We start from the raw sequence: 21,671 nt of genomic DNA on the forward strand, positions 1-21,671 counted from the left end.
TCACCACCGGTCTCGGGTTCCTTTTCGTCTAGTCCTGGACCGGGTTCTTAGCCCAATTTCGGTTCCAAACGACGAAGCTCTTCTGTTGGAGCTCCATGACACAGTCCTGGGTCTGCAACCGAAAGGAGAAGGGGAGGTGGGTGCCCTATTTTTTTTATTATTTTTTTTTAAGTAATGGGACAAAAGGAAAGGAAAACAAAATTTAATGTCTGTTGGGGGTCAATATCTTCGTTTTTTTCTTTAATTAAAGTTTTATTTGTCTAATCTTAGAAAGATTAGTTCCCATTCCGGCTACCGAAAATTCTATTAGGGAGCAATAAACGTCTATTGGGGGGCAATAGATGGCTAATAGACGTCTATGCCCCTTAATAGACGTCTCTATTGGGGGGCAATACATGGATGATAAAGGTCTATTGCCCCTCTATTGGAGGCAATAAAGGTTTTCAGAAAAATCCGGTGGGCGGCGGCCGGTGACCAGAATCCGGCGAAGTCTCCTATAGTTTCTCTCCCTCTCTCTCCCCCCCCCCCCCCCCCCCTCTCTCTCTCTCTCTCTCTCTAAGTAACAAAGGGGTGAGGGGTAAAATGGTATTAAAAAAATTTAAAAAAAAAAATTTCTTAATGGGATATTAGGGAAGACTCCCTTAGAGTGTATTGAGTAAAAGAGAATTAAAAAAACTTAATGGGGTTAGTGCAAAAAAAAAAACTCTAAAAATAGGGTAAATGGACAAAAACCCAAAAAAAAAAAAAACAAGGAAACACAGTTGATAATGAATATCGTAATTGTCTACAATAAATAAATAAATAAAAAGTGTTGCGAGACGAAGTGTTTTGAAAAATAATGCACCCATTTGAGGATGATCTACTTGTCTCATAGTTCTTTTAACCAATGAAAATACGTCGGCAAAAGCTTTCTCACAGCTGGACTGGACCTGCAGAAGAAGCAAGTCTCATGCTGCTTTTGGTCCTAGAGTCTATATATGGCTAAATACTGAGACACTGAAGTCCACCGAGTCCTAGGCGTAGCCAAAAAAACCCAGAGGAGCCCAAAAATGGGAGCAGAAGCGACCTTAGTCACCACCACCAACTCCAACAGCGGCGAGGCTCCTCTGGTTCTGGGACTTCAAGCCGCCGCCCTCATTGATCACGTGGCTCGCGTAGACTGGTCCTTGCTCGACCAACTCCCCGGCGAGCGCGGTGGCTCCATCCCCGTAATCATTTTAACTCTGCTTCTTTCATGTTTAGCAAACTTGGGTCTTGTCAATTTTGATGTTTTATGTCAATTTGGATTTCATGGCTTGCTTAGCTGCTACTCACTATTGGTGGGTTTTGTTGGGTTTTGCCAAAAGATTCAAACTTTGTGAAGAAAGGTTCAAGCTTTAGCTTTTTGTGACATATAGGTTGCAATTGAAGAGCTTGAGCATATATTGAAAGAGGTGAAGACCCATGTTATATCATCCCCTGATGAATCTCTGCCTATGAAAACCATGGCTGGTGGGAGTGTGGCCAATACTATTAGAGGGTTGAGTGCAGGGTTTGGAGTCTCCTGTGGGATCATTGGTGCATGTGGGGATGATGAGCAAGGCCAGTTGTTTGTTAGTAACATGAGCTCTCATGCTGTGAACCTTGAGAGGTTGAGGATGAAGAAGGGATCCACAGCTCAGGTTCGCTTTGCTGTCAGTTTTTGTTTATAACATTGGGTTACTGAGATTGTAGATTATTATTGCTAGGTGCTGAAAGTTTGTTGGTAATTGGTGTAATGCAGTGTGTTTGCTTGGTTGATGAGTCTGGCAATCGGACAATGCGTCCATGTCTCTCTAGTGCTGTGAAGCTTCACCCAAAGGTACATGCTTCTATTTGTGTCAATCTGTGTGGTGAGCTATCGTGTTTGCTTTGAATAGTTACCTGTCGTTTTCTTTGAATACTTTTTTGAATGAGCTTACAATAATTATTTAAATTACGTTTCACAGGAGGATGACTTGACAAGGGCAGATTTTAAAGGATGTAAAGTTAGTCTCTTTCATACTAGATACAATTTTGCCTCATTCAGTAATATCTTTCATGCCCTGAACTTGAACTGCCTCTTTTCTTTCAGTGGTTGTTGATGAGGTACGCCATATTTAACATTGAAGTGATTCAGGCAGCTATAAAGGTCGCCAAACAAGAGGGTCTTCTTGTGTCCTTGGATTTGGCCAGCTTTGAGGTACAAGTATTTCTCTTCCAATGCAAATCTTTCGAACAATGGATTTGACCAGTTTTTGCTTTGAAACAAGTTGAGTTTATACACTTGACTTGTTTCTTGGGTGAAGTTGTTATGACACGAGATGATGTCATCTCTCCATGAGTATTTTAGAGAGTATTCTAGACAACTTGCTTAATCAGAGAGCCATATCTTAAGGCTGTTTGGCCAACAAACAAAAAACTAATGGAGGTTATTCAGCACTGTAGCACTCTTTGCAATCCTCAACCAAAAGGTTAACTAATGGAGGGAGGAGGGCAATCGAAACCAATCCCTGTCCATAACCTCCTGCTGCATTTCTATGCAAGTAATTGAAACAAATTTGTTTCATTTCTGAAATCAGAAGCAAATGCATTGTCTGTAAATTGTGTTCTACTTTTGAATACAAGTGAAAGCTATATCTTTGACTATTTTTTGTTTCTTACTTTCTGTTTCGTATATAATCTCAGGGATGTATATACTTACGTAGTTTCTTACGTTATCCAGATGGTTCGCAACTATAAATCACCTCTTCTACAGTTGCTGGAGTCAGGGAACATAGACCTCTGCTTTGCCAATGAGGATGAAGCAACAGAGCTGCTAAGGTGACTTTCATTTGCTACAATTTTAACCAGTTAATACAATTAACCTACTTTTTATGATATAAAGTCAAGATCAGGCAATTAAGGATTTTCCTACCAGTAGATACCATTCTGGTCCATTTTTCTGTTCCTTTTTTCCTTTTGGCCTTAATTTTGTTTATTTTGTCCTTCAGAGGTCGTAATGGTGAACATGATGCTGACCCTGAGGCTGCACTTGAATTTTTGGGGAAACACTGCCAGTGGGCAGTGGTAACATTAGGCAGTAATGGATGCATTGCAAAGCACGGAAAAGAGGTTGGTCACTTGGCAAATACTTGGCCCAATGTTGTACTGATTGAGGCATTGTTGCCATTCAATGGTCATTTCTGAATTTTTTTTTTTTTTTCTTTTTCGTTTGGTAACAGATTGTGAGAGTTCCAGCCATTGGGGAAGCCAATGCAATAGATGCCACAGGTGCAGGCGACTTGTTTGCCGGTGGGTTTTTGTACGGATTGGTGAGGGGATTATCTCTAGAGGAATGCTGCAAAGTTGGCTCATGCAGTGGGGGAACAGTTATTCGCTCTCTCGGTGGTGAGGTGCCACCTGAGAGTTGGCAATGGATGTACAAGCAGATGCAGATCAAGGGCCTCCCTCTTCCGGACATCCAACTATGATCTTTACAAAGAGATTGTTTTTTGAGACCATGGCTACTAAAAAATATCTTTTCAAAGCAAGGAGCCGATGTGGTTGCATTTTAGGGTCTGGCTCAAATTCATAGACCAGGCTCGGTCAAATCTAGATCCTCAGAGTAGCTTTCCATTTTATTTTTTGCTGCAATTCTGTTTGTTTACAAGTGTTGATTAATCTGTTTAGTAATGCAAGGTTATTCTCAATATCCCGAAAACTCTTGTTGGGCGTTCAAATGAAGGCCGTTGCCCAATGGCCTTGTCTTCAAATTTCAACTATGAAGTATAAAACATCACAGCGTGTATCTAATATAATCCAAGTTAACCTGCAACCTCCCTCGGATAAATCTGTTATAATCAAAGTGCAGTTGCCCATCACGGTTCGGCATTTATGTACAGTTCTGCGTTTATGAGGCTACCCCAGTAGTGATTATGCTGCGTGGTAAATCCATCCACTTTTTAATTATATAAGACCTAGTTTTGGATTTTCCTATTATCAGTGTTACCTTGCTTCCTGGATCGAGTCCGGTGTTTTCTTAGCTCAAAAACCACATGTACAAAATAAAATATGATAAACTCAACCCAGACCAGATCAAATAACTGTATCTGAACGGTAAATATTAAGCATAAACTTGATCTAATCTGAGGCCACCATTAAAATGTTTGCACAAATGAGACCAGGTAAACTGCATAGCCTTGTAAGAGAAAAGGAAAAAGCAAAGGTCCAACAATAGATAGTCATCTTCCACAATACCATCCATAGTCTTAAGAAACACATGATAATATCTCATTGAAAGGATGGAAAGACAACTGCTTCTAGCATCTTCAAATATCCATTGGAGCTACATCAACCTCAGGAGCAGCACCCGCGTCAGCTCCAGCACCAGCACCCCCTTCTGCAGGAGCACCCTGCTCGGCCGGAACAGCAGCATCAGGTTCAGCAGCAGGAGCTTCATCCTGCCCCACAATCTCGAAAGCATCAATCAGCTTCTGAACATTGTCCTGATCCAATATATGGAATGCCTCCCCAACTCCCATCACAGCAACCGTGCATATGGAACTTCTGAGTTTTTCCCCCTGCAAGGTTTCCCTTGTTGCAATGAGTGCATCCTTGATCAGATCCTCCCGTGTAGAATCTGTGAAGCTCTGAAACCTGCGTTCCAAGTATGTCTTTGCAGCTTGTGAGCGAGATCCAATTGCAAAAGCCTGGTATTCAAAGTAGTTTCCACTTGGGCAGTTGTAATATAGATGAGCTCCAGATTCATCCAACCCACCTACTAGAAGTCCAACACCATATGGTCGTTTCCATGAGCGTTGAGTGCAAACCTGCCACCCACAAGAGTAGAAAACTAAGATGATGAAACAATCTGTGTACAACATGTAGACCAACATTTGATTGGGAAGATCTTAAGTTGCAATGTTTGAAATTTGATTCAAAACAGTGCCTTCAGAAAAAAAAAATAGATTCACAATTTACTAATATCAAAAGATCACAGCACAGTTAAGTTCAGACTCCAGACAGGTTGCTAATACATGTATTTTTATGAGCTTGACATGACATAATGTGCAAGAATACCTAAATCACAATCAGTGATTAAGAGAAATATGGCAACTAAAATAATTTACTATTCTATTTAGTCCATCCACTTATATCCTTGTGTAGGTGGAAATTACACATTAGAATAGCACAAAGTTAAAGCTTAAGAAACTTGAGCAGACATCATGTTTTGAATATTTCACATACTGCAAGTGCATTTGTCTATCATGCTGAAAGATTAGAAGATTCAAACATTGGAATACAGAAATATCTGTGCATGTATTCCTGTGCATACACATGAACACAAAGATAACAAATGCCAGCATAGAGTATACAGTGCAACAAAAAACTCCACAAGTTCACCAACATGTGGCCAACATTGCAGCAGAAAATATAACAAAAGCTATAAAATGAAACCTTAAAACAATGAGACAATGGGACACCCTTGATGTACAATATATGTTTTACCAAACACACTTTAACAAGTGCATTATCTGCGCAAGTCATGGAGCCATATTTTCGTTGAAAGATTACATGACAATGAGGAGTTCAAAGAAATAGCCAGGCTCATGAATTGCTCCCATGTGATTTAGGTTTCAAACCTAGCTATTTCCTACTGTTTAAGATTCCAGGGTTCAGCAGGGGACCTAAGTTTCAAGCTTGAGTCCTCATAGCAGGTTGGGTGATTCTGGGTAAAATAAAGATTACACATTGTATATATGTCTAACAAAGGACTACGGTATCGTTTATTGATCGCAAACAACCTTTCGATTAATGATGAACTTGGTTTACCTTGCTAGCACAAAAATTAGTTCAGTTTGTTTAGGTAGTTTACGAAAAAAGATAACACCTGTCAACTATTTCCAAAAGTTTATGAAAACAATATTCAGAATTATATGCAGAGATAAATAAGTCTTCAGACTTTAAGCTTTTTTATAGTCTATAATCCAAAAAATCACATTGAGAATTCAAATCACTTGTGCATACACAACCAAAGCAACAAAAGTCTGTAACAAATGCACAATCTGACACGACCAGCTATCCTACCAAACCCAGAAGTGTTCAACTTCTATAATCTACAAATGTAAAACAGATAGATTATAAAACTTCAACCTTGCATATCTGTTAATTTGTACAAGCAGACCTTTGACACAACGAGTACTTAAAGTAGCGAACTTTATAACTAAAACCCCCAGTCCAAATCACTCATCTAATTTTTTGGCAATCTTATGTATTCAAGCTCTGGTTTTCCAGTAAGAACACTATAACCCTCCCAAAACCCGAGCAGAAAGAAAGTCTACAATTCTATTAAAACAAGTTAAAACACCAAATTGACACACTATATTTCCTTTCTCACCTATCAATTGTCCAAAAAATAACCCCAATTCCCCGATCCAACAACCACCGCTCATACCGAAAACAACAACGAAATTACAGAAATTGACAACAGAAAGATTCAAAATTTAGGGTTTCCGAACACGCAACGCACCTGCGCCTTATCGGCGAGCTGAACGACGAGTCGTCCGACGGGCAGAGGCGACTCATAAGTATAGTTGTAGTTGATGCACTCGGATCGCATATACCGTGAGAGAACACGGCCGTCGGCGGTGAGTCCGGCAATGGCGACGCCGATGTGGTCGTCGACCTTGAAAATCTTCTTCTGGTGGGAAGAGAGCTCGGAGTTGGCCTTGTTGACGCAGGCCAAGACCACGTGGGTCTTAGATCGGAGGCCAATCGCCGCCGAGCCTTGCTTCACGGCCTCCATGGCGTACTCGACCTGGAAGAGCCGCCCGGCGGGGCTCCATGTAGTGACGTCAGTGTCGTACTGGTTCCTGAACATGGTTTAGGGTTTTCTTTTTTTTCTCTCTGCCCTAAATTTCTATTCTTTTTGCTTCACGAAAACCACACTGTGAGAAAAGATTTGGATTTTATTGTGGGGTTTTTCTTTCTGTTCAAGGCAAGAGTGCGACTCTCCTCTGTGAGATAAACGGAGAAGAGGGGTTTTTTTTTTGTGTTTTGCTTTTTCACTGTTCTTAAAATAGCAATTTTTTTTCTCGTGTTAGGCCCGGATTCAGACTTGGCCCAAGTTTATTGTCTTTCGAGCACAGAATTTTATATAGATCTTGGGCTTGAGTCTTCTTGGCCCAACTGCTCCACAAGTGAGAGAGTTTTTTTATTTTTTATTTTTTGAAGAAGCACAAGTGAAAGATTGGTAATATAAACACTGTGAAACGTCAATATTCAAGTGTTCCACATTTGAAAGATTGGTAATATGAAAGTTGATTTAATGATCTTTAATTACATTTTATATTCTAAAACTGTATATTATTTAAAGTGCAAAAAAAAAAAAAAATTACTAAAATTTGATGCATAGATGCATGCGGAGCACTAAATCTGTTATCTTGTGATAATGTCCTATAATGTAGTTAGCAATCTAATACTTAAATTTATGGTACCAACCTTTATCTAATTGATTATTTAGCACATTTTAATAACTCTACCAATGATTGAACATGGTTAACCACTGTAAGTGGTCTAGTGGTTCTTGTCTAGTTTGATGTACTCCCCAATCTAGGTTCAAATCTCAAAGTTGTCAAAGTGGTCAGACATTGTGCTGCAATGCACAGTTGGAGCATTTCACATGCGCTGAAGAGGTTTATCTTAATCCTAAAAAGCTATTAGTGATTTTTTTTTTTTTGAGAGATTGCAATAGTGATTATTGAAAAATCATGTACTTCTCTATGTGATTCAAGAATCTTACAAAAATGAAAAGTGTAAGTGCTCATTTTAGTGTGTGATCGATGCATATGCCTAAATGTTAGCATGCACGTGCAGTCTCTTCACTTGTAATGATCAGCAAGAATGAGAGTTAACAATGTTTCAATGACAGAAACAGTGAAACATCCCTACTAAACATATCTATCCCTAAATTATTTTCACTTTAAACAGCTCAAGAAGCACAGAGTCATCTTCTTCCCCTTGCAGAGTCCCCCACTTTTCCATTTCTTCAAATTTTCTATTCTACTTGGATCAAGTTCATTACATTTCCCTCCGATTCAGCACTGGGGTATCGTCAGATTCCACGAGCAAAGTTTGGTCTCTGCTGTGCCCGGTTGGTAGTCACCAAGTTAAAGAAAAAGCAAAAGAGCAAAGGGCATAATATCTAGCTAATATAAGCCTAATGATCACATGCTTTATCCTTTTGTATTGTCACATTATTTAAGTAATCATTTGATCTAAGATTTCTACAAGATTCCACTAAAGGTCTGTCTCCTCGATCCCAAATGGTGTATTAGTTTTTACCAGCCCTCTAATGAATAGTTAATGTTGCCAAGACAACTGTTTACTTGTTGTAGCAGGAAATTGCATAAAACTTTGCACATGGAATGTTATTCATGAAAATTAGAAAAACGAGCAATAAGTTATGAACGTTATGAAATTAAAACTTATGGACTTAACTTATTTATTTAATGAAATCAATCAAATCTTTTCATGTACCTCACGAAGCTCTTCTTTCCTCTCTTTGATGTGCAACGAAATCAGAAGTTCATTCTTCAATTTCTCACCAAAATGTCTCTTGCGTATATAGTTTTGAACTCTTTGTATCAAGAGGGCTCAAATTAATTGCTCGAGTACAGTGCTGATCCGACTAGTTGTAGTTGTTTGAGCCATACATGAACGAATTGGTGGCATCACAAAATACGTTTCTAATCCCACTTCACTGTTGTCTTAGTTTCATTAATTTAGAAAAGTGAAATCTACATTCCTCATTTTACAATCTACACTCCTCATTTCATTTTTTAATAGAAGTTTATATAAAAGACAAACTTTCAAGTTACTAAAAACAAAATTTAACGATCCTCTTAAATCTAAAGCTTCTATTGGTTGATATCTTGGAGTTCATAATATAGTTTGTTGGAAAGATCCTCTTAACTTTAATGATCTTACAGTTAAAATTCAGAAAAAAGTTAGCAGGTTGGAAAGCTCATACTCTCTCCATGGGAGGTAAGTTGACCTTGCTTAAATAATGCCTAATCATATTCTTTCTTGTTTTAAATGTCCTCGTAGTCTTTTTGACAGAATTAATAAAGAGTTCAGGCAGTTCTTATAGGGTAAGTCACAAGGTCATGTTGATTGAAATCAAGTTTGTCTTCCCAAATCTAAAGGTGGTTTAGGGGTACGTTTACCTAGTCATTTTAATAGAGTTGCTTTAGCCAAATTAGGCTGGAAAATCTTAACTCAACCTCATAATTGGTGAGTTCAGTTAGTTACTAGAAAGTATTTGAAACATAATCACTTTTTAAGCATATGAGTAAGAATTCTTCTTCTGCTGAGGTGCTGACTTCAATTCTCTACACTGCTTGGGCTATTTGGAATTGCAGGAATAACTTAATCTTTAAGCATCGTCAAGTTTCTCCTTCTTCTTGTGTTTTTCAGGCTTCTGTGATAAGCTCTAGCTATCTTAAAGCTAATCCTAGAACATCTCATCCAAAGGTTTCAAAATTCTTTTATATCAAATGGCAGCCTCCTAATGTGAATCAAGTTAAGTTGAACTTTGATGGTTTTGTCAGAAATGGGATGGCCACTATTGGTTTTGTAATTCGAAATGAGGATGGTAATCCTCTATTTGCAGCTAATAGAAAACTTAGGCATACTTCTGTACTTGTGGCGGAGACAATAGCTTTACGAGCCGGTTTACACACAGCTCTTTTGCATCAGCATCCCAATTTAGTTGTGGAAGGGAATTCCAAGCTCTTATTGGATTGTGTTCAAGGCAGATGTTAGATACCTTGGCGCATCAGGACTCTAACTAATGACATTAAGGAGCTCACTCTTCAATTTCAGTCAATCATTTTCTGCCATATTTATCAGGAGGCCAATTTTGTTGCAGATCACTCGGCTTCAGCAGCTCATAATTCTACTACTCCTTCTGTATGGTTTTTTTGTTTGCCTATTTCGGTGTCTCCAGCGTTCCAGTTGGATCAGCGGGGGGGGGGAGTGTTTGTAGAGGCTTTGTCTTTTAGTTGTTGTACTTTTTCTGTCATTAAAAACAAAAATGTAAATTATTAAAAAAGAAAATATAAAGTATAAATTATAAAATGAAGAGTGCAAATTTTATTCCTCTTAATTTATCCTCTTTATAATTTTTACATGTTAATAAAATTCGAACTCATCTCATCAACCTCTGACGTTAGACTGTTCAAGCACGAAATGATGGCGTGCAAGACTGCTCTTGCAAGCAACCGTTGGGTCCTAAACTCCTAATGATTCAATAATAATTCATAATTTCATCTTTTCTGTGTGGACCATAGTCCAATAAGTTCCTTACCCAAAAATATAACAAGTAATTAATAAACAAAAATAAATGTCCTTAAAGTACGAGGCCCCTCGTCATTTACCATTTATTTAACTTCCAAAACCACCCTCCAATTACGAGAATATTACCAATCCAACCCTGCGCACCGTGTCGGTGTCCAAAACTAAAGCGACGCGTTCAACTTCGAAACAAGAGTCCCCAGGCTACACGACGGCACATTAGCCACTAGCCAGTCATTTTTTTTCGATGCAAGCGAGAGTCAAGCTCACACTCCTCGCCGACCTTTTGCTCCCAAATCGCCGACTTAATCGATTTCCGTACTCCGACAGTTAAACCGCACCATTTTCCACAATTCACTCGCTAAAATTTATTCCCTCTCTTTCTTCTCCTCTCACTCTGTAAATTTTGGTCCGAAGAGAGAGAGAGGAGGAGGAAGAAGAAGAAGTGAAGAAGTTCAATTCAATGGAGTACCAGACTTCATCTGTGGCTCTTTCGCAGAAGCTCTCCTCCGGCCACTCCATATACGACGGCGTTTTCACCTCTGCTCCCTCTAAGTTCACTGTATCGTCTTTCTCTTCCCGGCTCGAAGACTACTGCGAGATTTTCGGCGGCTCAGGCGCCGCCTCCTCGATTCCGGTTCTGGAAGTTCCGGAGCCGAATGAGCGAAAAGCTTCGGTGGATTTTCGGAGCTCGAAGCTTGATTACTCCAATGTCTTCGGTGGCCTTGGCGATTCCGAATTCGCAGTGCCGTATGAGGAGCTCTTTGCTGAGCCGAAGAAAAGGACTAAATTTCACAAAGAAAGCAGCAGGTACATTATATTTCAGAACTAATTTACTTCGAGTCTGTCTGCATTTTTTTTTTTTTTAAGACTTGTTCTTTGGATTTGTTCTTACAATTAACTTGCTGCGGAAACTAGATCCGCGCCCAGAAATGTCAATAGAATTAAGAGTTGTTAGAACGATTCTAGCCTAAATTGAATTTTTGTTTTGTTTTTTTTAATAGGAGACAAGCTGAAAGAGTGTCACCTCCAAAAGAGGCAAAACGATCATGTTCAGAGGAAAATATTGATTTACCAAATGAAGCAGCTTATGAGTCATTTGATGGTGTTAAGAAGTTCAGCATGTCATATAATCAAAGCAACAATAGAAGCAAGAGTTTTGCAGGTGTGCATTCGGTTCCAGCATATACCTGCTTGGTTGATGAGACCGCTCCCTTGCGCGCCACCGAAGGAGATAAATCGGTGTCAATGTCAATGTCAATGTCGTCGGTAGCGAAAGAGAGAACAACGGAGGGCAACCGGTCCGTGAAAGCCATGAGAGACCAACCAGCTGGTGATGCCGGCAAACAGGCTTCTGGAGGAGGAAGTGTCAAGGCTCAGAACAATTCTAATTGGAATAATTCAATTGATGAGTTATTTAACTCGAATGAAACGGGGCAAGGAACTCCTCCTTCAAGCAGTCCTCCATTTTCAAGTCAGGTTTCTGAAGGTGATAAACCAGTGTCGTTAGTAGCAAATGGTGTTAATGGTGTCGAGAGAAAAATGGAGGGCAACCATCACATGAAAGCCGCAGGGGACCACCAAGCTACTGATGCAAGTAAACAGACCTCTGGAGGAGTTGCCAAGTTTCAGAACAATTCCAAGTGGAGAAGTTCCAGCTCAATCGATAAGTTATTTTATTCAGGGGAAATTGCGCAAGAAACTCGTCCTTCAAACATGCCTCCATTTTCAAGCACGCGTTCTGATGGGAAGAGTGAATTTGAGAAACCAATGGCTTCTATGTTTGGGGTTTTTAATCGTGATACTTTTGAAGGTGCTGACAGTGTTTCCTCACCGCCATACTTCGATGAGGAAGTAGAGACAAACTCTGTTGCAGCTGCATCTGTTGCTGCTTTGACAAAGGCAATAGAGGAGGCTCAAGCAAGTATACAAATGGCAAAGGAGTTGATGGATAGAAAGAAGTTTGGTCCTCAAAATCGAGTCAAATTGAGCTTTGACAACAGTATGAAACCTAAGTCAAGAAAGGGCGGTAAATTTGCAGACAAAGCTAGCATATCCAAAGAGACGAAGACTCAGGAACTGTATGACACAATGGATGTTCCTGTCCATGTTTCCGCTGAGCCAGAACAAGTTACTCCAGTATTTGAAAATGCATCTATAATTAGTGATGTGATGGGAACTGGAGAGGAAGTACGTGAAAAGGAAATTGCTGATAATGCAAGCATATTTACAAAGAAGAAGACCCAGCAATTACAAGAAGAGGTTCATGTCTCTGCTGGGCCAGAACAAGTATCTGTAGCACTTGAAGACGCAGATAAACTTAGTGGTGTGATGGAAACTCGAGAGAAAGTACATGGACAGGAATTTAAACCAACTCCAACAGATCACAGGCATGAAGAAGCTGATGACTCAGAAGCAGCAGAACAGTTTTATGAATTTGCTGACACAAGTGAACAAGATGTATCAGAAGCAACAGAACAGTTCTATGAAGTTGCTGACAGCAGTGAACCTGATGTATCAGAAGCGACAGAAGAATTTTATGAATTTGCTGACTCAAACGGACAGCATGATACAGTATTAGAGAATCAAGAAGCCAACAATACAAGGAAAATGTTCCGATCTGTAGATAATGATGAACAGGAGAAGAAAACGGACATGGAAGCCTTCGAAAATCCAGAGCAAGTTGGCAAGACATTAAAAGCAGCTACAGAAGAAGAACAAAGAGAAGTAGAGAATATATTCAATATTGTTGGAGGGGTTTCTGAGTTTGATGAAAATGTGAATGGATTAGCATCATCTCAAGAGGGTTCTAATCAGGAAGATAATGAGAAGCCACAGGAAGCTCCCAGAGAGCATGAAGAAACTGCAGAGCTTACAACAACACATGTAAAGGAAACATGTGAAGAGAAACAAAATGGAGATGACAAGAGGTTTGAAACTCAGGAATTACAGGAGACTGAACATGTGGATATAAAATTGGTGGCTCAGGAGTGGGTTGAAAATGAGAAGATTGACAGGGAGGCTTGCATGCTGGAAGAAAATGAGACGGAACAAACATATGCCCAGAGTGAAGAAGACACTGACAGGAGTCTCAATGAAGATAACAAGGAAGAAATCATCGAGACAGTGAATGACTTATATGATAAGGAAGATTTTGAAAAGAGACTTAAAGATGACAGCAAGTCTGAAGGAAATGAGAAGCTTCAAGACACCAGACCGAATGAGAAGATACTTGAAGAGGCTACGTGTCACAAGGAATGTGAGAATCGCCAAGAAGAGAGTTTTGAATTTGTCGAAGCTGGGAGAATGCAAATACTGATGGATGAGAGCACAGAAAATGAGAAAGTGCAGGTGACTCAAGAGGATCAAAAGAACCTGGAATGCAATTTTGAGGCAGCAGATAACCTGTATGAGCAGGGTGTAAGTGGGGACCTAAACAGCAAACAGGGATCTGCTAGACATGTAGATTGCGACCATGTACTGATGGATGAGAGCACAGAAAATGAGAAACTGCAGGTGACTCAAGAGGATCAAAAGAACCTGGAGTGCAATTCTGAGGCAGCAGATAACCTGTATGAGCAGGGTGTAAGTGTGGACCTAAACAGCAAACAGGGTTCCGCTAGACATGTAGATTGCGATCAAGATGTAGAAGAAACTCAGAACTTACCAACAAACAAAGAGGATGGAGGGGTGAGAGAAGTTGCTGAAACTTCGATTCAACTCGAAGAGAATGAGCACCAGACAGAACTGGTTGAAGAGGAGAATGGCATGGCAGAGAAAGAGATATGTGAAACAGATGGCTTGACTCCAAGTGTCAAACTTCCTGAAGAATGTGAAAGTGACATGAGCTTTGTGCAAAAGCAAGATGACAAGATTGGTGGAGAGTCCAATGTAGACTACAGTGTAGGAAGGCAGGTTGAAGAATGTGAAGAATTGGGAGATATCAATAGTGATATGATGGGTGCTGAAGTTGCTGTGAATCAGGAAAGGAACGAGAATGGTCCCAAATCTAGGAAAAGATGGTTTGATACTAATGAAGTTTCGGAAACTTTCATTAAACTCGAGGAGGATGGGAATCAATCAGAATTAGTTGAAGAGGAGGGTGTTATGGAAGAGAAAGTGATATGTGAAATAGAGGGCTTGGCTTCAGGTGTCAAACTTGCTGAGATACTGAAGCAAATGGAAGATGTAATAGAGATCCATTCTTCGGACAAAAATGGGACAAGTGTATATGGGCAAAAGCAAGATGCCCAGCTTGCCAGAGAGCCTGAAGTAGCCTGCAACGTAGGAAAGCATGTTGAAGAATTGGGAGATATTAATAAGAACATGATGGGACCTGAAGTTGCTGCTGTGAATCAGGAGGAGAACGTGAATATTACCAAGTCTTCTCACAGGAAAAGATGGTTTGACAATGGCAAGGATACAAAAGTAGCTCAGGCTCCTCATATATTTGGTAGAAAAGCAGGAAGTGTGCTACTGGATAATGAGACGGACACAAGCCTGTATACAAAGATAGATAAGGAGAATCATCATAAATTCATGACGAGTCAAAGTACAGAAGTAAATGAGGACAGCCAACAAGCAACCTTGAGGCCGAAAGAGAGTGACACCATTCATAGTTCACGGAAAGAATCGGAACAAGAAAACAATGAAAATCCACAAACAACCTTGTCTGCAGAAGAGAGTGAAACTGACCATAATTCGCAGGAAGTGGAACAAGAGGGTCAAGCAACCCTGACAGCAAAAGAGAGTGAAACGAACTACACTTCTCAAAAAGAAGTGGAACGAGAAAAGGAGAATCAACAAGAATCTCAGACTGCAAACGAGTTTGAAATTAGTGCTAGTTCACAAAAGGTAGTGGAGCTGGAGAAAGATCACCTGATTCAGAAAGCAGAAAAACGAAGAGAAAGGGAAAGACAAAAAGAGAAAAGAGCTGTTGAACGAGCAATTCGTGAAGCTCGTGAAAGGTCATTTGCTGATGTCAAAGAAAGAGTGGCTGAAACTCGTCAAAAGGTAATGGCTGAGGCCCAAGGAAGGTTAGGGAAGACTTCTGTGCAGGCTAAAGATACTTCATTAGCTGAGCAGGCTTCAAAGGAAGCCAAACAAAAATGGGAACGTGCTGCTGTTGAAAGAGCAACCGTAGAGGCTCGGGATCGTTTCTTAGAAAAAGCATTATCTGCGAAAAAGTCGGTTCCAGAGAAATATTCTGGTGCTTCTACAGAAGGAAAGCAGGCTAAAAGATCTGCTTCTGAGAAATTTTCTGGCGCTTCTAGAGATAATGGGGCAAACCGGTCCTCTGTGAGTTTTCCTGTTAGAATACTCTATTCTTCATAAGCATAAAAAAGCTTTTCCTGTGGCATCATAAATTAATAATTTTTAAAATTCTCGCAGGATCTAGAGTCCAAAGGCTCACTCTCTTCAAGCGCATCAAGATCCCCAAATTCTTCAAATCAGTCTGGTATGTGATATCCACTGTACATGCATGTAATTATATTCATTGACTTCATTATTGTAGGATTTTCTTAACCATGCAATTCTTTGCTATACTGAAAACTATATTTTTCTTAATGAAGATCCTTCCCCAGCTGAGCGGTCTGCTGGAACTAATGGTGAATCAGCTCAAAGGAGTAAAGCTAGGTTGGAGAGGAATCAACGGACAGCAGAACGTGCGGTATGCTTCCGGATCTTTGCTTGGATAAGAATAACCTGATATTGTTTGGATTTAAATATACATGGCTGATAAATAATGAGCTTTCATCATGTATTCTTCTCGTCTCCTTCAGGCAAAAGCTCTCGCGGAGAAGAATAATCGTGATCTTCTTGTACAACAAGAGCAAGCTGAGAGAAATGTAATATATTTTTGTTAGGAAGTAATTTTTTTGCAAACACAAAGCTTGTTCTCACTATTGTGAGTTTAATTTTCTGGCAGAGATTAGCGGAAGTGCTTGATGCCGAGGTCAAAAGGTGGTCAAGTGGGAAGGAGAGAAATTTGCGTGCATTGCTCTCAACACTACAATATGTATGTGCTCTTTCTTTCAATTCATATTTTCATTGATATTACTGTTACGAGTCCCGTTCACCTGCTTCTACGACTTCAAATCTTTTCAGGATATCATAGCATGTGGTTTCATGCTCTTTGTTCTTTTCTTTTTCCCCTACATTTGAAATTCTTTAATAACCAACATAGAGACCAAGCAGATTAATTTTTCAGTTAGCTGGTTTTGACTGAATGGTTATAACTCGCAGATCCTTGGGCCTGATAGTGGTTGGCAGCCGGTTCCTCTTACCGATATTGTTACTGCTGTTGCTGTAAAGAAAGCTTATCGTAAAGCTGCACTCTTTGTTCATCCTGACAAGTTACAGCAACGGGGTGCAAGCATTCAGCAGAAGTACACTTGTGAGAAGGTGTTTGATCTTCTAAAGGTATGTTGCTGATCGGTCCTTGAATGTACAGTTGTACTCTAGAAGCATGAAGTGATACAGATAGTAGGGTGTCACAGACATGATGTACAAGGAGATGGGAACCATAGATAATTACCAACTGGACCCTTATTACAGTTGCAGAAACACCATAGCTTTGTCCATGATTATTAAGTTGCAGAAACACCAATATCTTTTGAGATTTTATAGGAACTTTTGTTTCTTATTACAGGTCTCAACATCTTGAGATCTTATCTGTCTTTCAAAAGATTAAGACGAAGATTTTTAATCTCAGTTGTATTCTTTCTGGTTTCTGTTTGTCTCCAGGATGCTTGGAATAGATTCAGCATGGAAGAGCGATAAACTGTTTATTTTGTACATATGAAGAAAGACGAATAAAGCATACCATCTCCGGAGAACATGGCAAAATACTTCACCTCCCAAGCCAGCCGCAATTGTTCATCTTGGAATAAATAGTAATTAGGAAATGTATTTTAGGCATTCTTTTGTTTATGTAGCAGCTATAGCTAGATTCATGCTGCAACTCCAAGAAGCAATTGCACCGAACAGGACTGGCACTGTTAAGCTTGTCCTCATTCAAAGAAATGAGAAATAGCTTATGCTCTGTGACTCTTTCCTTTGTTAGGTACATGCAGAGTAAGATTTAGCATGTGCTTAAAAGCTATTTCCATAACGTCCAAGTACTTCATAGTTCAAACTTCAAAGTAACCACAATGATTAAAGTTTGCATATTCTCAAGCCACAAACAACATTACGGCTACAGTCTTCCACTAAACTCAGAACCTAGTTGTGCTGAAATGCTCTTATATTCCTGTCAATACGACTGGGCTGATGGGCAATTACACGCCAAGCAGATGAAGCATTATGGCATTCTGTGCGTGCATGCGATTCTCAGCTTGTGGAAAGACGATGGAATTTGAAGCCTCGATCACTCCATCAGTCACTTCCACTCCTCTTTCTGCTGGCAAGCAATGCATGAAATATGCGTTTGGCCCTGCTAACTTCATAAGATTCTCATCGATCTGTAAAAACAAAGCATGCAATATTAATCAAATAAAATACTCAACTACCAACCACTGAAATACTACAAAAAATTACACTTCATATGCAGTATGTAACCGACTTTTTATGCCAAACAAATAGAATGATGCATCCCTTCAAAGTTTTTATTTGCAGGGCCAAACCAATAATGTGAATCAAATTCAGACTAAAGCTGTGTTAAATGAAAAGTTCATGGCAAAGGATTCTTAGCACACAACAATGTATCTCGGAACTTTTGGAACTTCCAAGTTTCACGGTGTATATAATGTCAACCAAAAAAATTACTATCCCTGAAAGTAAATTTCCTTCTCTTGGATTTATGGCCCTTATCCCTGATGAAGTGAAAACACCTTGGACTGAGCATCAAGTATTATTTATCAAGCATTCAAGTGAAAGCACAACCGAATTCTTCTCAACAGATACCAAAATGAAGGTTTAATATGATAAAATCACACACAATGTGATTGAAATGGTTTTGAGAAAGCATGTACCTGAAATCCTTGAAATACTTGGTGGCGATACGCAGCCTCTTCCTTTTGCCCCATGCTGGCCCACACATCTGAGTACACAACATCAGCTCCTTTGACTGCTTCCTTGGGATCATTTGTAATCTCAATCTTGCTGATACCAGCCTGTTGTGCCTTCTCAACAGTTTCCTTATCTGGTTCAAAACCTTTAGGGCAAGCACAAACAAAGTGGAAAGGAATAACAGAAGCCATCAACAGCCAAGAGTGCACAATGTTGTTTCCGTCTCCAACATAAACAACCTGAGAGTTGTGTAGAATTCACCACCAAAAAACTACATTCAGAATATATAAGCATGTTAAAAATAACCATATTTAGCAAGCAGATCAGTAGACCAACCTTAGTTCCCTCTAACTGGCCAATGTGTTCAATAATAGTGAGGACATCAGCCATAATTTGACATGGATGGTTGTAGTCTGTCAGGCCATTGACAACAGGCACAGATGCATATTTGGCCAAATCAAGGATGTCCTGCAATAGAACAGGTAAAGTAAAAAAAATTGTAAAAACATGCTTTATAAGGGCACAAGTTCGCAAGTTTCCATCCTAAGAATGCTTGGCAAAGCAATTGCCATAGTATCACCTTTACTAAATTCCAAACATCAGAACTCACCAGCATACCTGATGAGCAAATACACGTGCCATAATAATGTCATTATAGCGAGATAAAACTCGTGCAACATCCCGAGTTTCCTCCCTCTTTCCCATCTGGATATCATTAGGTCCTAGGTATATAGCATGACCTCCTAGCCGGAAAAACCCAGTCTCAAATGAAACACGAGTTCTCATGGATGGCTTTGCAAAGATCATAGCCATTGTCGTCCCCTTAAACGGGAGATATGTCTTCTCTCCTGATTTTAGCAGTGCCTTCACTTCCGCTGCTCTATCTAAGATCTTTAGAATTGTGGATTTGTCAAAATCATTTATGTGCAAAAAATCCTTCTGTTCGGCTTTTGCTGGAAAACAAGAAAACAGAGTCAGAAAATACTATATCGTGTCTTTACTTGCAACATGTTCAAACAGATAGTGCGCTACAATATCTTTTCAAGTAATATCTGGCACCAATTCACGACTCGTCTAAGACAGAGAGTTCGTAAGAGCTCAGAGATTTCTAAAATGAGTTTAATCTGAATCTATACATGGCAAAAATACAATTTTGTTTAACACAGTTGACTTACTTGGTATAAAATAAAAGTAATCGCACGAGTACAAACTATCACTTACACATGATATTGGCAAAATCCTACCCAGCCACCCATTTGTTTTACTATCACTATCACTTGCACTCAATTTTCACTCAAAAAAACCCTAATTTTCTAAACAAGCAAATCTTCCAACTAACATGACAGATACTCGCCTAAATTATCCAAGAACAGCACCTACATTATTCAAAAACCCCTCGATTTAATTATCATTGAGTAATTCATGTCCATTCCCTAATCCAAGCACTTCACTATCGCAACTTTGTATCGTAAAAAACTGTGCATGTCTTATTTAAGCAAGTAAGCAATCAGATTAAGAATCAGAGGCGAGACTCGACCTGTTCCAGTTGCCAAGGTTGAAGGCGAAGAGGCAGTAGAGGAGGCCTGGCACGAGATTCGTCGGAACGAGGCCGGAGAAGAGACGGAAATGCTGGCGAACTTGCCGGAAAATGGAGGCGATCGTTGGAGGCTCTGGCCGGAGAAGGAGGAGGGAGAGGCTCTGTCTGATCGGAGTAAAAGATGAGAGGAAGAAATCGCCGCCGCCATTTGGTTTGAGTGAGAATTACCGAGTGTCTGCGCTGTTCAAGTTTTCAGGGGTTTTCAAGTTTCAACAGATCCGCATCAACTGAAGGGTTTAGGATTTTATAGGGTGGCTCATAACATAGCCCGAGCTATGACCCCAGTGTGGATTTACTTATCCACCCTCAATCTATATAAATTTCCGTCACACTAATACAAAACTGTTTATTAATAAAACACTATAATTTATAGTTCATGCCTCTGGTCGAATTTTGATTTGAGTCCATATTTTCTTTTTATATCTTTGTAATTAGTGTAGAGTAATTGATCGAGATTTAAGATACATAGAAATATAACGGTATGTTTTTTAGAATGAATATCATGTTGATATATTGATAACTCAAGTCAGAAATAGTCATTACATATCAATCATCTACCGTCATAGGATAGATAAAGACTTTGTGGTAATAGCATAATGATACGTAGACTAGGTCCAATCATTTAACGGTTCCATGCTCATAAAGGAAGCCTATAGACTATTAACTACTACATAATAAATAGGCAAGTAAACTAGACTCGATAACGCTCTCTAAAAAACTAGAAGCATGGCTCCTTAACAAAGTAGGGAATTATTGTAATTAAAAGACTAAACTAAAAAAAGAGCCTAAACCCAAGTTCATTGAGGCCCAATTGGAAGCAGCCCAAAGGAGAGTCCCACTCAAAACCCTAGCAAAATGGCCCACAAACCGACCCAAGTCTCCATCTATGTGCATAGTGGCGACAGCCACGATCCCGACCACAACGATGCCGCTGCGGCTCCACCATGACCACGTCATTCCAATCCCAGATACCGCCGACGAAGCTTCTCTAACCATCCATGATCCCCTAACACTGAATCTCAAGCAAAACCTGAAACCAAAACAGGTTGGAGTTCACCCAAAAGCCAGTATGTCAGAGTAGCAAGACATCGAGCAACTCTTTTATAAGAGCTTGTGAGAGTCTTTTATTTAATTGTAACCGATAGCGATAGCAATTATGAGGCACCCAAAATCTGAGACATAAATGTTCTTGTGTTTAGGCATGTAGCCCACGTTGAGAAATACCTCATCAACTTTTATCAATTTTGTAGGAGTTATCTTCTCTCCTTTATATTTTTTCGTTAAAAACATTACAAAATAATAAGATAAAAATAAAACTTAAATGACAATATATATACACCAAAAAAAAAAGTTTCTAGCTCAATAATGAGTTACACAACTTAATATTTATACTTGATCACAAATTACATATTCAAAAGAAACATAAATAACATTCCTGAATGAATAAGCACACCCTCATCAAATCAAACAACAATTTATTTGAAATTCTCAACACTCTCACTAGCCCCGCGCTTTTCAGCTTCTTCTTCCTAAGCAGACCCTTTTCTCTACAAGCATCAACAGCCCCTATAAACATGTCCTCCAAGCTGTATTTGAACTCAAACCCTATCTCTTTCAGCTTTTTTGAATAAAAATGGATACTTGTCAACTTCTCCTCAGTGCCCTCGAACCTGCATGTGCGCACATTTATAATCTTCTAATTCTCAGTTAACTGTTCATCGGCTTAGTA

The 21,671-nt window shown here is 39.6% G+C and overlaps 4 protein-coding genes across 5 annotated transcripts; 2 read left to right on the forward strand and 2 right to left on the reverse strand.

The window, feature by feature from the left end:
• The first annotated feature begins 905 nt into the window (after window positions 1–905).
• Window positions 906–3,700, forward strand: LOC112170425 (uncharacterized sugar kinase slr0537). The gene is made up of 8 exons (XM_024307716.2): window positions 906–1,208; window positions 1,398–1,661; window positions 1,763–1,840; window positions 1,968–2,006; window positions 2,093–2,200; window positions 2,723–2,820; window positions 2,991–3,111; window positions 3,222–3,700. The coding sequence occupies exons 1-8, from the start codon at window positions 1,050–1,052 to the stop codon at window positions 3,468–3,470; spliced, it is 1,116 nt and encodes a 371-aa protein (XP_024163484.1). The 5' UTR covers window positions 906–1,049; the 3' UTR covers window positions 3,471–3,700.
• A 374-nt stretch (window positions 3,701–4,074) lies between these two features.
• On the reverse strand, window positions 4,075–7,013 carry LOC112170426 (proteasome subunit alpha type-1-A). Its single transcript, XM_024307717.2, has 2 exons — window positions 6,509–7,013; window positions 4,075–4,808 (listed from the first exon to the last, which is right to left on the reverse strand). The coding sequence occupies exons 1-2, from the start codon at window positions 6,857–6,859 to the stop codon at window positions 4,308–4,310; spliced, it is 852 nt and encodes a 283-aa protein (XP_024163485.1). The 5' UTR covers window positions 6,860–7,013; the 3' UTR covers window positions 4,075–4,307.
• Window positions 7,014–10,552: 3,539 nt separating this feature from the next.
• On the forward strand, window positions 10,553–17,380 carry LOC112171733 (auxilin-like protein 1). Of its 2 annotated transcripts, XM_040508897.1 has the most exons (8): window positions 10,554–11,145; window positions 11,340–15,633; window positions 15,727–15,793; window positions 15,909–16,006; window positions 16,119–16,184; window positions 16,265–16,354; window positions 16,582–16,758; window positions 17,083–17,380. In XM_040508897.1, exons 1-8 carry the CDS (start codon window positions 10,799–10,801, stop codon window positions 17,116–17,118), a joined length of 5,175 nt encoding a protein of 1,724 aa, XP_040364831.1. In that variant the 5' UTR covers window positions 10,554–10,798; the 3' UTR covers window positions 17,119–17,380. The 2 variants fall into 2 exon arrangements, with proteins under 2 accessions (XP_040364832.1, XP_040364831.1); XM_040508898.1 differs by lacking the exon at window positions 16,119–16,184 and having other exon boundaries at window positions 10,553–11,145.
• A 47-nt stretch (window positions 17,381–17,427) lies between these two features.
• LOC112172706 (ornithine transcarbamylase, chloroplastic) lies at window positions 17,428–20,170 on the reverse strand. Its single transcript, XM_024310165.2, has 5 exons — window positions 19,883–20,170; window positions 18,964–19,298; window positions 18,682–18,813; window positions 18,309–18,584; window positions 17,428–17,798 (listed from the first exon to the last, which is right to left on the reverse strand). The coding sequence occupies exons 1-5, from the start codon at window positions 20,088–20,090 to the stop codon at window positions 17,616–17,618; spliced, it is 1,134 nt and encodes a 377-aa protein (XP_024165933.1). The 5' UTR covers window positions 20,091–20,170; the 3' UTR covers window positions 17,428–17,615.
• Between the last annotated feature and the right edge of the window lie 1,501 nt (window positions 20,171–21,671).

Source organism: Rosa chinensis, chromosome 6, assembly GCF_002994745.2.
Source record: "Rosa chinensis cultivar Old Blush chromosome 6, RchiOBHm-V2, whole genome shotgun sequence".
NCBI classification, from domain to species: domain Eukaryota; kingdom Viridiplantae; phylum Streptophyta; class Magnoliopsida; order Rosales; family Rosaceae; genus Rosa; species Rosa chinensis.

Excerpts from the sequence above, each read along its gene's own strand:
- LOC112170425 (XM_024307716.2), top strand. The coding sequence starts at position 1,050 with ATGGGAGCAGAAGCGACCTTAGTCACCACCACCAACTCCAACAGCGGC. Across the intron at positions 1,841-1,967 it reads CTGTGAAGCTTCACCCAAAG|GAGGATGACTTGACAAGGGC; the intron begins GTACATGCTTCT and ends TACGTTTCACAG. Across the intron at positions 2,821-2,990 it reads GAAGCAACAGAGCTGCTAAG|AGGTCGTAATGGTGAACATG; the intron begins GTGACTTTCATT and ends TTTGTCCTTCAG.
- LOC112170426 (XM_024307717.2), bottom strand. The coding sequence starts at position 6,859 with ATGTTCAGGAACCAGTACGACACTGACGTCACTACATGGAGCCCCGCC. Across the intron at positions 4,809-6,508 it reads AGCTCGCCGATAAGGCGCAG|GTTTGCACTCAACGCTCATG; the intron begins GTGCGTTGCGTG and ends TGTGGGTGGCAG.
- LOC112171733 (XM_040508897.1), top strand. The coding sequence starts at position 10,799 with ATGGAGTACCAGACTTCATCTGTGGCTCTTTCGCAGAAGCTCTCCTCC. Across the intron at positions 16,007-16,118 it reads AACGGACAGCAGAACGTGCG|GCAAAAGCTCTCGCGGAGAA; the intron begins GTATGCTTCCGG and ends CGTCTCCTTCAG. Across the intron at positions 16,355-16,581 it reads TGCTCTCAACACTACAATAT|ATCCTTGGGCCTGATAGTGG; the intron begins GTATGTGCTCTT and ends TATAACTCGCAG.
- LOC112172706 (XM_024310165.2), bottom strand. The coding sequence starts at position 20,090 with ATGGCGGCGGCGATTTCTTCCTCTCATCTTTTACTCCGATCAGACAGA. Across the intron at positions 18,585-18,681 it reads GCCAGTTAGAGGGAACTAAG|GTTGTTTATGTTGGAGACGG; the intron begins GTTGGTCTACTG and ends CACAACTCTCAG. Across the intron at positions 17,799-18,308 it reads AAGTATTTCAAGGATTTCAG|ATCGATGAGAATCTTATGAA; the intron begins GTACATGCTTTC and ends TTGTTTTTACAG.